The 15,163-nt window shown below is 37.7% G+C and overlaps 1 protein-coding gene across 1 annotated transcript; it reads right to left on the bottom strand.

Annotated features, from left to right (window-relative positions):
• Positions 1–12,334: 12,334 nt before the first annotated feature.
• LOC148584577 (uncharacterized) lies at positions 12,335–14,886 on the bottom strand. The gene is made up of 2 exons (XM_088518514.1): positions 14,740–14,886; positions 12,335–12,853 (listed from the first exon to the last, which is right to left on the bottom strand). The coding sequence occupies exons 1-2, from the start codon at positions 14,884–14,886 to the stop codon at positions 12,335–12,337; spliced, it is 666 nt and encodes a 221-aa protein (XP_088374640.1).
• Between the last annotated feature and the right edge of the window lie 277 nt (positions 14,887–15,163).

Genomic DNA, 15,163 nt, shown 5'->3' with positions numbered 1-15,163 from the left:
TTCTTTTTTTTTTTTTTTTTTTTTTTTTTTTTTTCTGTTTTTGTTTTTTGAGCAAGTATTATGCTCTTTTGGCACTTCTTAATCATGGCCATGGTCTTTTATAAGATTGGAGTTAATCTGATATGCAATTTTGCGAATTGTTGAGAAAGGAAATTATTTTCTTTCTTCAAGGTCTAGTTAGATTTTCTTCACAACTTTGTTTTTTTTTTCTGTCTTTCTTTCTATTTTTGATTTTTTTTTAAAAAAAAAAAAATTTAAGCAACAAGTACAAAGGGAAAAAAAATTTAAAAAATAAAAATAAAATTAGCTTGATATAGTGACACACTATAATAAATGGAGAAAGGATCATATTATCTATATCTCAATTAACCAACGAATCATCAAGTTCCATGACCATTTATATTTATTACAAAAAAGCACAATCATCATTATTAGTAGGACACAAGTAGGCCTCCTAAAATTACTCCAATTACTAAGCCAAGAAAGACACTATTTTTTCATTCCTCAATTAAAGGAATGTAGGCGAAATGAGAATTTAAGGCCATTACCTTCTTCTTCTTTTCTCGTTTATCATGGTTTTTCTATCATCTTCTCAAATGAGCATTTATACTCTGAAATGAATTTTTCTACTTTATATGAGACCTTATTGTTGTGTTCATCTCCACATAAATAATCAATGTACTTATCCCTAGGACTTAAGAATTTTGCAAGGACATGTTTAAGGTTGTGGAAGTGGGTGCTACTTGCAATCGATTTTGTAAAATCTCTAAGTGCATTAATAAAAGATTAACCAAATCAAATTCCTTTAAACTAACCAACATTTTTCTGTTTCTTTGGTGGCACAGTTTTGATTATTGCTGCTAGGGACCTTACCTTGGTTTTGAATCTCAGTTGATATTTTTTCCAACGCCAGTATTGTTTCCAAGTGATTGGGCAATATGTGAAGATTAAATAGAAAGTAATCCTCTTTCAATTTCTACATGTGTAAACCTTGGTTTTTATGTTCTTTCCCTCATTCCCTCATGTTTTCTTAATTCAGTTACCCTTTTGGATAAAACTCTGTGGTTCTTGGTAAAGATCTTGAAGAGGAATTTTCACTAGCAGAACATATCCCTTTACTATTTTAGCTCTACAGTGCTGGTGTCTAAACAATTGACAAATCTGGCCGTTTTCATCTTGGGAGAGTATAAAAGGCTATTACTGCTGTGACAATTGACAAATATGCACGAAATCATTAACAGTCACTAAAGAATGTAGGAAGATCACCCACATATCATGTTTCCCACCTGATAGATTTTCAAGTCCTCTTCACTTTCATACAGTAGTTTCTCCCATGTTTGTATATGCAGTATTGGAGTATCTTGGAATCAAGTGGATGCCCTTTTACACATTAAAAAAGTACCTCGGTTTATTATTTTTTATTTTTTATTTTTAGGAAACGTGGCATATTTTAGGAGTGACACGTGAGAGATTAACGAGGTATCGATTTTGTATTTTCCCATAGGTGAGGTACTAGATTTGACTGTTTTCGAAACCTAGAAGAAAAAAAAAAAGAAGTACAAACTGAGGTATTAAAAAAATACTTAACCCTAGTTTTTATAGCATGGATGCATTGCTAGAGATGATGCAGAACCTGCACTAAACGACAATACCCATTAGCCACTTGGCCAGCCCAAGTAGCTATTGTAGGCCCAGAAGCCCACAATTGGGGCTGAATGGATTGGGCCTACGCCAAGGGCCTCGGTCACATAAAGAACACTAGGAATATTTATGGTGAAGAGGATAACCTCCTCCAGGGATAGAGTCAAAAAGTTTTATGAGGAAGAGCCAAAGTTTTGTAACATATGTTACAAACATTATTTTTTTTAAGCAGTTGGTTTACTAATTCTTCAAAAAAATTTACCGTTAGACAGTAAAGCTTGTTTGTTATTTTTATGACAAAAAACTAAATCAATTTAATTGGTTTCTGCGGTTTTGACCGTTAGTCATTAACAAGTTTGTATTATAGTTTGACCATTTGATTATTAACAAATGTTTTAAGGTTTATTGTTGTTATGACCGTTTGGTCCGTAATTGCCTTTAGTAAACTGTTGAGAAATATAGAGGGACACCAGCTTTCTCATATTCCACGCACCCTTACCTTCATCACAACTGCCAAATAGCATGAAAATAGGATGGAATAGTGGTGTTGCAGAACCACGTAAGAGTCTGATGATGATTGCTATCCCAATCAATGAGGTGAGTAAGGAAAGCTTCATCAATTTAGGTAGCGCCTTTAATGGGCTCTTTGGCATCCCCTATCACATAAAACAAAAGCTTGCAACGTTTAAGAAAACTACACATAGATTGGGACCTGGCACCAAGAGCTTTGTGTCATCTTGAGATTTCCAATGCAAAATCAGAGTGTAATTTGTGCCATCTAGAGTGTAGTTTGTGCCATCCAATATAGCTTGAACATGATAAAGAATCTTGTTTTGTGCCATATGAAATCAAGATGAAAAGATAAGTAGAAAACACCTTGCCAACCCTTACAACAACAGTCAAAGTCAATATTCAACCATCAAACAATGTGGTCAAAGTCAACGGTCAAATCAGGCCTAACAAAATGCTGGCGTGGCAGGGTGCTGATGTGGTAGAAGCGTTGACATTGCATAGGTGTTGACGTGGCACTGGGGTTGACGCTACACTAGGGCTAACGTGGCCTAGAATTGACATAGCGCTAGGGTTGAATGCCACATGGCGAAGGGTATGGAGAAGCTCTACCAGCACGTGGCTGACGCGCCAAAGAGAAGACTGCACGTGGACTGTATGCATCACAAAAATAGAACTGGAACACGTCAGGGCTTAGACAACGGCGTTCTCGGTGGACTGAACTTGGCGACGGCAGATCTGTGGTTTGGTGCTATGATCAAGGTAATCTGATCGCCGTGTCAGCAAGAGGTAGCACGATCAAATTCTTCGAACGGTGCATGGTAGCTCCAATGGCGGCATTTTCGGCCACTCTGGATAGTCGTCTTCCAAGGTTTCGAACAAGGATTGAACAAGGATTTGTTGAGAATTTGATTTTTTAATAACAATGTGACAATAAATTAAGCACCCAATATAATTTTCAATCATAACAAATCAAACAAAGTAAGCATTTGATATAAACAAAAATCATAATGAGTCAAAATAAACTTGTCACATGAAATTATTCTCAAATTAAAAAGCATCCCCAAAATTCAGTCATTAATCTATGAAGAACAATTGATAAAAATACTAGGCTTCACCCCTAGCCTTAGCTAGAGGCTTAGCTACTCATAATATTAAAATACTTAACAATGTATAAATAGAAAGACATAGAAAAGAAATAACTTGAAATTAAGAATAAGTCCCTAAATACTCAACAATAGTCGCCTGAAGCCCTCTACTTTGTTATTTTCTTTTCTTTTATGCGGTATGGCCTCTTCTCTCAGCCAAGACCGGCGTTGTGGCTCTTCTCCTTTTCAAAATAATAAGAACCCTTTTATAGGGGATTTGTAGTCAGTCTTGACCTTTTGTGTCACATGCGGTGTCCAATTTCTTCTATTTTCTTATTTTATTGCGGGCCCCACGTTAGCTTTTCTCCTTTTAACTCTTCTTTCTTCGTCTTTGTTTTGCTAGTTCCCACCTACGTATGGCTTTACAAATTCATGAGAAAAGTCTCCTTCGGCTTTTTTTTTCTTTACTTTTCTTTTATTCCTTTTGGTTTTTTTCCTAGAAAAGGCAATAACTTGCATTATAATATCATTTTAAGCTCACATTTAATAATTAAATATTATTCCACAATTAAATATAAAATGCCAGAATCAATATAAAAATAAGGTAGGATAAAGCTTATTTTAATAGACACTTTAATTTAAGCTATTATGCTCCACCCCAGTCTCTAGCAATTCAAAACAAAGCATAAGAACAAGGACTCAAGGAAAGAAAAAGTCAAAATACTAACAACTACCAAAGAAATTTCCCGTGCCTTCAAAACTCAATGTGAATGAAAATTTTAGCCAATGTTTACTCTCGCAGTGTCCAGATAAACATGAAATAGAATTTCTATTGGAAAGTATGTTTTGATTCAAGCCTTACCGGTGTTAACACTCAACAATTAAAATCACTCAAAAATAGGTGTAACGCTCTCAAGAATATGTCAGTGGAATAATGTAAGCAAAGACAAATATCACACATATAAATCATATGAAAAATGCTTAATCAAGAAAGAACAAGTAGTCTCATGAACGGATGCCGAAAATAATTTACACCACACTCATTGATTAGTGATGAGCATGTCTGAACCATACACTCCTTAAGATCAAATAAGGACTTTTATCGGGACATAACATAGGGTTAAAGAAAAGAGAAATAAATAACAAAAAGGTGATGGTAAAAGTGAGAATCACTAATCTTTTTTTTTTCTTCATCTTCTTTTGAATCACTAATCCACCACTCCGAAATAATTTGATAAAATTCATCCTTGAAACACTTGAGAAAGGGTTTAAGAAAGAAAGGCTAATTATATGGCTCAATGGGGTGACTAGTGATAGTGTATCATACGAAGAGTGTGGAGGCTCAAAATAAAGAAAAATAGCTTAATCTCATCTCGCAAGGATTTGCATTGTTCTTCAATATTCATGACTTCAAAAGATTCAAGTGTGGCATAAAATACATGATTTTTGCATTCGGCCAAATCAAAGAATAATGAGACTAACATAATGAATTTATTTTTGCGCTTCCAAATGACATATGATTTCACAAAAATTAACCCTCTATGAAGAATGATTAGCTCAAAACTCACAAGGGTTAGAAATCTCCACATTTGTTATCCTCAAGATATTCTAAGTCACTTGTATCCTTAACAAAGAGTCATGTTTATGTGGCCATGTGCATGTGCAATAAATTGAGCATGAAGGCAATGACATTCTTTAGCAGAAGCAGCATAATAAACTTAAAACAAAAAACTCATGCTAAAGAAGCAAAACCCTTTTTTTTTTTTTTTTGTGAAAATATAAAATAAACAAAACAACACAAAAACAACGACAAACATCAAGCATCAAGCTCCTCCCCCTAAAATTTATGTTGTCTGAATGTAACAAAATAAAGCAAATAAGTAAAGATTAAGGAGATCCACTACAAAAACAGGGACTTTATTGACGTGGCAAACAGTAACTCATGTTTGCCACGTCAATAATTTTTGACGTGTCTAAATAAACACGTCAATGAAAAATTTATTGACGTGTCGGACTTTAAGACGTCAAAAATTCTTGACATGTATAAATGCCACGTCAAAATTTTTTGATGTGGTCCATTGACACGTCAAAAATTTTTGACGTGCCTTTATTCCACACGTCAACAATTATAATTAATTATAATTATAATTAGGTAGTAAATTATTTATACAATATGTATTAAAAAAAACTTAGGTCGTAAATTAATTTTAATTGGTATGAAAAAGTAATTGGTTAACAAAATTACATAACAATATTAATTGGTACCTATATTAAGTAACAAAATTCAATTGGTATATGTATAATTGGTATATGTCGTCATATATTAAGAGATATATTCAAACCCATTAAAATTTTATAAAACTAGTTAATGCTCTTGTCTCTTATATGCCATGCTTTCAATATATGTGGTTATTATATGTGCTTTGAATTTTTTAATTTATGGTTATTAATAAATATTACGTAACAAAATATATATGGTTTTTAATTAATAATAAAAATTATGCAATGTTTTATATATGCCCTTTATATTCTTTAATTTATGGCTATTAATTAATAGTAGGCAACAAAATATATATGGTTATTAATTAGAGATATAGTATTAATACATATTACGTTTTCAATATTGTGGGAATATTAATACATATATGTATTATCTTAGTTTTAAGTATATAGTATTTTTTTTTTAAATAAGTGATCATATAATTTTTTTCTCTTATTATTTTCATTATATTTTCTTGACGTATCAAATGTGACACGTCAATAATTTCTTGGCGTGTCACATTTTGACACGTCAACAATTATTGATGTGCCATTTTAACACGTCAATAATTATTGACGTGTCATTTTGACACATCAATAATTATTGACGTGCAATTATTTCACACGTCAAAAATTATTTAATTAATTGGTTAACAAAATTAGATAACAATATTAATTGGTGCATATATTAAGTAACAAAATTTAATTGGTATATGTCGTCATATATTAAGAGATATATTCAAACCTATTAAAATTTTATAAAACTAGTTAATGCTCTCTTGTCTCTTATATGCATTGCTTTCACTATATATGGTTATTATATGTGTGCGCTTTATATTCTTTAATTTATTGCTATTAATTAATAGTAGGTAACAAAATATATATGGTTATTAATTAATAATAAAAATTATGCAATGCTTTTATTATATATATATATATATATATATATATGGTTATTAAATATGGTTTCTTTTTTCTTTTTTCTGTCCTTTTCCTTCCTCTTTTTCTTTCTCCTCCCACGTGCGCCCACAGCCTTCCTTTTCAAATAAGTTGTCATTTTTTTTTCTTTTCTTTTTCTTTTCCTCTTCTAGATGAGATCTCTTCCTTATTTTCTTTCCTTTCTCCTTCTCATTTCAACTAACTTCTTCTCCCATATTAATTCTTTCTGTTTGTTTTTTGGTTCTCACTTATATATATATATATATTCTTTTTTCTTTTTTTCTTCTTCTTCTTCTTCTCATGCCCAACTCCCTTGTTTGTCGCTTAAACAAAATAAAAGAAAATAAGAGATGGAACCTGGGAGAGAAGAGGAGAAAAGGTGAAGAAGAAAGAGAAATGGAGAGAGAAGGGAAGGGATCTGAATATTTGGGGATTTTAAGGTATAAATGCTTGAATTTTAGTTATTCTATTACAATTAGTCTCTTATATAGAAGTTTTTCTTTTTTCTTTTTTTTTGTTGTTAAATTTGCTAACCCACTTTTAGATTTGTTCTTCCACATTATTTGGGGGTTTGAAGTATTTTTGTAAGAGGGAGCACGCCTCTCCACCCCTATAAATATCTCCCATTCGTTCCTAAGCCTCCCCTTACACCTGCAACCCTAACCCTAAAGTGAAAGGAAATTTTCTTGAGATGAATGAGAAGGTTTTGGGGGATTATTGTCATCTTCAAGGTAACTCTTGACCATTCACCAAGTATTTATATGATTTTGTTATTATTCTTGTTTTCCATAAGTTTTAAGGATGTCATGCTAAACTTGTGTACAATTTATCCTTATATGAAAAGAAGGGTTTTCAAATGTTTTATAAGCACTCATTGTTTTTCTTGGTTTTCATAATATCATGTTTCACTATGTTGTATGAACTTGTTTGGAGCTTAGGGTGTAGTTTGTAACATGGTGACTTGAAGATAGAAGCCCAAACATTGCATTAAGGGGGTGTTTGGGAACAGCCTTGGGAGAGACCTCAACACTGTGTTTGTCGTTTTCTGAAAATGTCTTTACACTTTTGCCCCTGAATATGTCTTTACACGTTTTCTGAATGGTTTCTCCCAAAACCATCCGAAAGCAGTGTCTGTTTGAAGCGACCGCATCTCAAATTCCTTCAGCCCACTCTCCATCTCCGTGGCTTCTCCTGAACGCCTGAATCACCCATCCCCCTGCCAAAATACCGGCTGCCGTTTCACCCCCCACCGCTCCCGAAAGTACAGCCTCAGTCGTTCCCGTTTCACCGTGGCTTCAGCGTATGCTCTGTTTCGAGCAGGGGGAAAATCAGCGCGCGTCCACAAGGTAAGAGCTTGAATTTCCTTTTCTTTTTCTCCCCCTGTGTCGTTCTTTGTTGAATTCCTTTCGGTTTGGTTGGTTTTTCCTCAGAATTTGGGGCCATTGTTTCTGGCGTTTCAGTGGCTGTTTGGTGTGTTGTGAGGGTTCAAACATTTTAGGGCTTATTTTTTAGGGTTTCCATTGTAGTTTAAACGGGGTTAGACCCATTGGGTGAGGGTTTTTGTTTGGAAATGTCAGATGTGTTATTTTTTTGTTAATTTTGGGTTCAAATTCTTGTGGTTGGTTGTAGTGATTTTCAGTTGTTTAGTGCTATATTGTACCCACATTAAGTTTTATGATAGGATTTGTAGTTGTTGATTTTCGGTTCAAATTGGTGTGGGTTTACTTGCGATTTTGGGTGTTAGGAGCCGTGTTGATGGCTGAGAATGGGTCGAGAAAAATGACCCAAAACAAAATTCCACCGGCCCCTACAGAGTGTGTGTTTATTACGTTTTCTTTTTCTGTAATCTGTTTCTGCTTCTGGCCTGTAATTTGAGTGATAAAACTCAAATTACAGTTTGATATATTCTGAAGCTTGAGAGGCGGTATTAATAAGTTGTTGTTTTGTTTTTTTTCCCCTGAAATTACATGTGCTTTGTATTTGATTTTTTTCCTAACAGCATAATCTAAACATTGAGTGGATTAGAGAAATTACATTGAGTGGGTTTGATTGTTGGAGCTCTGTGGTTCTGTGTAACTGATCAATACTGTTTGGTTATGATTTTTGGCAATGGATGGTGGAGGAGTGATTGTGATTGTTGGAAATTTTTAGTGTGTGAATTTTCTGCAGATTTTATAAAGCAAATGGGTTAACCAATTTTTCTACGTAAGTATAATCTAAACATTGAGTGGATTATAGAAGCTATTGGATGTTTAAAGATCAGAGTACCTGTGTAGTGAATTCATGATGAGATTTTGGGAATTTTCCTTCAATTGTTAGATATATATGGGTGTTCGACATTTGTAGGGATTTATATGGGTTTTAAGTTATAACTGGATTGTTGCTGATAAATTAAACATGAAGTAAATTTAACTGAAAAAAAAAACTTTTGGAAATTTTTTTTTTCATATTTTTTTAAACTTTAGTGACGTGTCAAAAAGTCGCATGTCAATAATTTCTGACATGTGAATAATTTTTTTGACGTGCCACTTTTGACACGTCAATAAAGTATTGACGTGGTGAAACTGCCACATCAAAAAAGAATTTTTGACGTGCCAATTTCTGACATGTCAGTAATTTTTGACGTGTCAAAATTGGCACGTCAAAAAATTGAAATTTTTGACACCCGCCTTATTAACCTTTGACACACGTCAATACTAACACCTCAAAAAGGTTTCTGACATGTCAATATGCTTGACACGTCAGAAAGTATTGGTCAACAAAAACCTTTTTTTTTTTTTTTTGTTTGGTAGTGAGAGTGCCTTGAAGTGGTGGAACAAAATTTTGAGAAATAGCAGTTGCTATGTATTTATTGCATAACTTGTAAAGCAGAGAAATCTGCTTGCAAAAGGTTCCTTATACATTCCGGAGGGTTATAAAACTACACCATTTGAACATCTTCATTCACCGCCAATCTAGCAAATGCGTGAGCCACCTTATTCTCCCCCCTGCGTACATATCTCATTTCCCAGACCGATATGGCCCGTAAAGACGAGCGTATGTCTGTAGGCAGTTGTCCCCTTCTACTCTCATCCGAAGCTTCAGAGTTCACTGCCATGATTACATTTTTAGCGTCGCCTTCTAGTTGAACTTGCTGTATTCCCATCTCCATGCAAAGCTGCACTGCCAACAGGGCCCCCAAAGCTTCTGCCGCTGAAGGATCCAGGAAGCCATGTCTTGTCTGGCTTCGTGCTGCCCACATCTTGCCCTGGTGATCCCCCAAAACAGCCCCTAATCCCACGCGTCCCTGCTTGATACCACACCAGCGTCTCAGTTGGCTTTAAACCAACCAGGAGGGGGTGCTGTCCATTTTGTATCCGAGCTTTCTGCCATTGAGACCCAGTCAGTTTGGCTTCTAGCCGTAAGGGTTTGGAACAACTCTGTCTCCTGAAGAGCTTGCTTAAAGAGAACCATCGGGTGTATGAACAGCCCACTGTGTATAAAATCATTCCGCCTGAGCCATAGTCGACGAGCTATGCCCAGAAATTGGATAAATTCCAAGCGATCACATCTACTAATCATTCCTTCAACAACCTGCAAAAACTCAGGCCCCGCAAAGCTGCTTTTTTGGAAGCAAGCACCTCCTTCACTCCAGACATCGCACGCCGCAGGAGACATCCATAAAGTATGAAAAAGCGTCTCAGGCTCGCGTGCACATATTGGACAACTAGGATCTGTTAGAACCTTTTGAGAACATAAATTTGCTCTAGTGGGTAGGGAATCGTGGCAGGCGCACCACAGAAAATGCCTTTCTGCATTTTGGATGGGGAGTTGCCAAAGGTGCCTCCATAGCATGCTAGTTTTGGACTAGGCAGAGGCCTCTGCTTGTTGCTGCATCTCTCGTTCTTTTTGGAGATGATACACACTCCTTACGGAAAACACCCCCTTGGCCGTCCCCCTCCATATGATAACATCCTCTTGGTCCATGGTACTCACTAGAATTGATTGAATGGAAGAAATCTCCTCACGAGTAAAAATCTATTCCATCAAAGCAGAATTCCACCATTTGGTATGCTCATCAATCAAGGTACTCACAGTTGCTGTATCATCAAGAAGCCGCGGGGGAAAGATCACTCTGAATGTGGTTGGTGAGAGAAGCCAACGATCCTGCCATATTTGATTCTTTTCCCATTGCCAACGCGCCACACCATTCCTTCCTTAACGAGATCACTCGAACTTTGTATGCTACGCCGCGCAAATGACGGTTTTTTCCCACAAGAAGCATCAAGCGCCGAGCAATTAGGATAATATTTTGCTTTCATTATCTGTACAATTAAGCTATCCGGTATTTTCCATAAGCGCCATATTTGCTTTGCCAATAGAGCTTTATTGAAACATCCTATGTCACGAAAGCTCAAACCGTCATATGCTTTTGAACAACTCATTGTATTCCAATTCACCCAATGAATTCGTTTGTCTCTTTCCTTATGACCCTAATAAAACTTCATCATTAATGAATTGATCTCGGAACATAACACCTTTGAACGCTTATGCTATAGGTAGGCATCGCTTGAATCACGGGTTTTAGTAAAATCTCTTTCCCCGCCCGAGACAAAAATTTAAGCTTCCAATCCTGACGACGCTTCCACACTCGATCCATGATACTTTTGAAAGTTCGCATGCGGGATCTTCCCACTAGGGTACTCAAGCCTAGATAGGTGTCGTATTTTTGATTTACAGGAATTCCAGCCAGCCCCTATACTTGATCTTTGTCACTAGGAGATGTGTTCTGACTAAAAAAGATAGCCGTCTTATTGGTGTTCATTTTCTGCCCCGACGCCATCTCATACATATGTAGGATAGATGACAAATGATTCCATTGGGCCACATTTGACCTGCAAAATAGCGAGCTGTCATCTGCAATGAAAAGGTGGCTAATTTTCGGCCCTCTTTTTGATGTAGGAACACCCGTCAAAGCACCTTCCCGATTTGCTTGGGTGATCATAGCACTAAGAGCTTCTGCACACAATAAAAAGAGATAAGGCGATATGGGATCTCCTTGTCGGAGACCCCTAGTAGGGGTAATCAATCCACAAGGCTTTCCATTGACTAGAATTGAGTATTTCACCGATGTAACACACATCATAATGAGGGATATCCATCGGTCGTTAAAACCCATCCGTCTCATCACCGCCTCTAAAAAACTCCATTCCACCCTATCATACGCTTTGCTCATGTCGAGCTTTACCGCCATAAAGCCTTTCTTCCCCCTCATCCCCGTATTCATAGTATGAAGTGTTTCATAGGCCGCGAGTGCATTATCCGAAATGAGTCGTCCCGGGATAAATGCACTTTGGGTAGGGGTAATGATATTGGATAAAATCCTTTTTAAATGGTTTGCTAAGACCTTAGAAGTAAGTTTATATAAGACATTACATAAGCTTATTGGTCGAAACTCCGTGACCATAGAGGGGTTTTTTATTTTGGGCATAAGGGTGACATGGGTCAAATTCAAATCATGAGGTATCACACCAACATTCAAAATGTCAATAATAGCACGACATACCTCCTCCCCCATAATGGGCCAATTGTTTTGAAAAAAACATGTGTTCAATCCATCCGGTCCCGGGGCTTTGAGCGGCGCCCTTTGGAACAAAGCTACTTCTATCTCCTCCATAGAAAAGGTTTTCATCAATTCTAAATTCATGCTGGCTATTACACGGTTACCAATGGGTGTAAGGCATGGATTAAAGTCACCAGCCGGTCCCTTGGAAAAAAGAGTAGTGAAATAAGTGACAAAAGCGTCCTCTATCGCCGCTGGATTTTCCCTTCGCTGCCCCCTTTCATCGAAAATCATCCCCACATGGCTACGTCTACATTTTGCATTTGCACATGCGTGATAGTATTTTGTGTTTTGGTCACCCATCTTGAGCCAATCTTCTTTCGCACGTGCGCCACCATAGTTCCTCTTTATCAAGTAATACTTGTAATTTTGTCTGAACATTTTTGGTTCCCTGTTGAGCCGACATATCCTCCCTGCCTTGGAGCTTTAAAAGCCTCCCTTGCAGTTTAGATATAGAGTCTAGCACACTTTCATCCACATTCCTCCGCCAACTTTTCAGATTGCGTATACAGCCCTCCAGCTTTGCACTAAAACACGCCCAACTTGTATCATGGTTTTGTGTGTGATTCCAAGCCGTGATTATGGCTTCCTGACAACCTGCTTCCAAGGCCCAGCTTCCCTCATAAGAAAACCTGGACCGTCTTCCATCAGGTTCGTGCAGCCGAAAGAGAGTTAAGTCTAGAGGTGCATGGTCCGAACATATAGTTGCTTGTACATATACTGAAGCGTCCGGGAATAAGTTTCTCCATGAAAGGTTGGCTACTCCCCTATCAAGCCGCTCTCTAATACGGGCACTGCCCTCTTGACGGTTACTCTAGGTAAATTTAGGTCCCACAAAACCTAAATCAAATAATTCACATACCTCAAGAGTGTTTTGAAAATCTTGCATGAGATTATTTTGTCGTAGTTGTCCCCCCAACTTTTCTGTACTCATCAAAACTTCATTAAAATCGCCAATACAAACCCAAGGGTTCGGGGCCAAAAGAGCCAATCTTTTTAGTAGGCACCATGCCTCATGGCGTTTTGTGGCATCCGGATGGCCATAAAAGCCAGTGAATTTCAAGTCAACCTCCAATGTCCGATTATGTACTATGGCATTTATATGTCGTTGACTATAGTTTTGAACTTCAACAACACAACCATCCTCCCAAAAATGTGCAATCCTCCACTACGACCCACGCTCTCGACCACAAACATGTTTTCGAATCCCACTTTCATCCGAATCAACTCCATCTTATTTTTGCATAATTTGGTTTCCATTAGAAAAACCAAATTGGGCTTTTTTTCTCTCACCATACGGCGAAGTTCATGAACAGTTTGGAGGTTCCCAAGCCCCCGGCAGTTCCAACTTAAGGCAATCATTGCGGTCAGTGGGGCTGTTTTCCAGCCTCTGCCAATCCCGAACCAATATTTAATTCGTTTTCTCCACTACCTCGAACTAATAATAATTCCACATCTTCGCTTCCTATTTTTTTTTTCCAGTAAACCGTGTTCCCTAACTGATGTGAATCCTCCTCTAGGTGTTTTCTTTTTACTGCCATTTTTCCCGCCTGGGGCCCCCTCATGGATTTCTCAACATTTACAAGGACTGGGCCTGAATATGGGCCCCCAGGACTACTAAAGATCAGCCCCTATTGTGATAACGGCTCCCATTCTATCACCTGCCCAACCAGCCGCACTCTAGCTGGAGATTTCATTCCTTTTCCATTTGAACTTTCAGAGCACGCTCCCCCTTTAACTCCCCCGGGATTCATTCCATTTGTGGGTTGAATACGCCCCCCATCAAGGTTGGTTGACTACTGTTCAAAACGGCCTTTCATAATTCCTACGACTCCACCAATCACGTCATACTGGGATTCCATAGAGATATCATCATAATTCTATCCAAAATTTTTGTCGTGATCTTCGTCTTTGCCATCTAGGGTTACAAATTGTCGCCTTCCCCAAAATACCCCTCCTCCATGTTCTGCCCTTCTGGTTTCCTTATGCCTCCTTTTCTGGCCGTTATACCCCCCCTGTCAAGATGATCATCATAGTGTTTCCATCCTCCTGGTTCAGGTTGAGCAGACTTTGTATAATCTGAATGACCTACTTGCATATCATGGTGTTTTTCTGTTCGTCGGGTTGGTGAGCTGGCTCTCATCCATAGGCCAAATTGAAGGATTTCCTGGTTTCTCATCATACTTCGCTTTAGACACCCTTCTGCTCAATGACAAAGTACCCCACAATGATAACAAAATTTAGGCATACGCTCATATTTGAAACCGATCAAAGTCGACTTCCCATCAAACTTTAGCATGCGTTCCTGTGAGAGGGGTTTGTAGAGGTCGATCGCGATTTTAACTCGTAAAAACTCCCCCTATCCGATTCCATCCTTATCTGTATCCACCTCTTCCACTGTCCTGATGGTAGGTTCTAGTTTGAAACCTACCTTGCGTCCCATACAAGCCAAGGGTAAGTTCGTCATCCGCACCCAAAAAGAAGCCTTGTCAAAAGTAAATTTCGAAGGTGAAGTGTGCCCATCGAAGTCTTCTACCAAGAATAGATTACTCTCGAAAACCCACGGTCGACCCTCCAAAACTTTTACCTTGTCTCTGGCCATTTCGAATTGAATGAGGAAAAAATTTTCACCCAAATTTTGAAGGTGAAAGTCCCCTTCAACCATCGTACGAGCGTAGCTTTGATTGTTTCCTTGCTTACAATCCTCTCTGATACCAATTTTCCCACAACACAGGATTGTCCGCACTTGACTGCCCCTTCCACATCAATCGCTTGAATCTCCACCTCATCACCTTCTTCATCTGCTAGGGAAAGGTTTGCCCAAAGATTGGACAGTTCGCCTGCCATAGTTCCTGTTAAAACACTCACTATACTCTCAATAATTACAAGAAAGAATTATGAGAAACTAACACTTCTCATCTATGTCGCGATCGCGAGTAGAGAGAAAAAGATAATACACAAGCAGATAGATCTGCTGCCGCCGAAATACCAGAGTTCAAAAATTGAAATAACCAAATGTCCACAAATCTCCAATTTCTCCCTAATGGCCTCAACGGACAATAGGTAGCGCCACCACAAAGGCTACACCCCTCATTGTCCCCATTAGTTTCTGCGAATTCAGAGC

The sequence above is a fragment of the Corylus avellana genome, chromosome 7 (genome assembly GCF_965113065.1).
Source record: "Corylus avellana chromosome 7, dhCorAvel1.hap1.2, whole genome shotgun sequence".
Taxonomy (NCBI): Eukaryota; Viridiplantae; Streptophyta; class Magnoliopsida; order Fagales; family Betulaceae; genus Corylus; species Corylus avellana.
The sequence above is the reverse complement of the archived record's forward strand: the minus strand, read 5'-3'. Positions and strand labels throughout refer to the sequence as shown.

Excerpts from the sequence above, each read along its gene's own strand:
- LOC148584577 (XM_088518514.1), bottom strand. The coding sequence starts at position 14,886 with ATGGCAGGCGAACTGTCCAATCTTTGGGCAAACCTTTCCCTAGCAGAT. Across the intron at positions 12,854-14,739 it reads AATTGGTATCAGAGAGGATT|AGTAACCGTCAAGAGGGCAG; the intron begins GTAAGCAAGGAA and ends AAATTTACCTAG.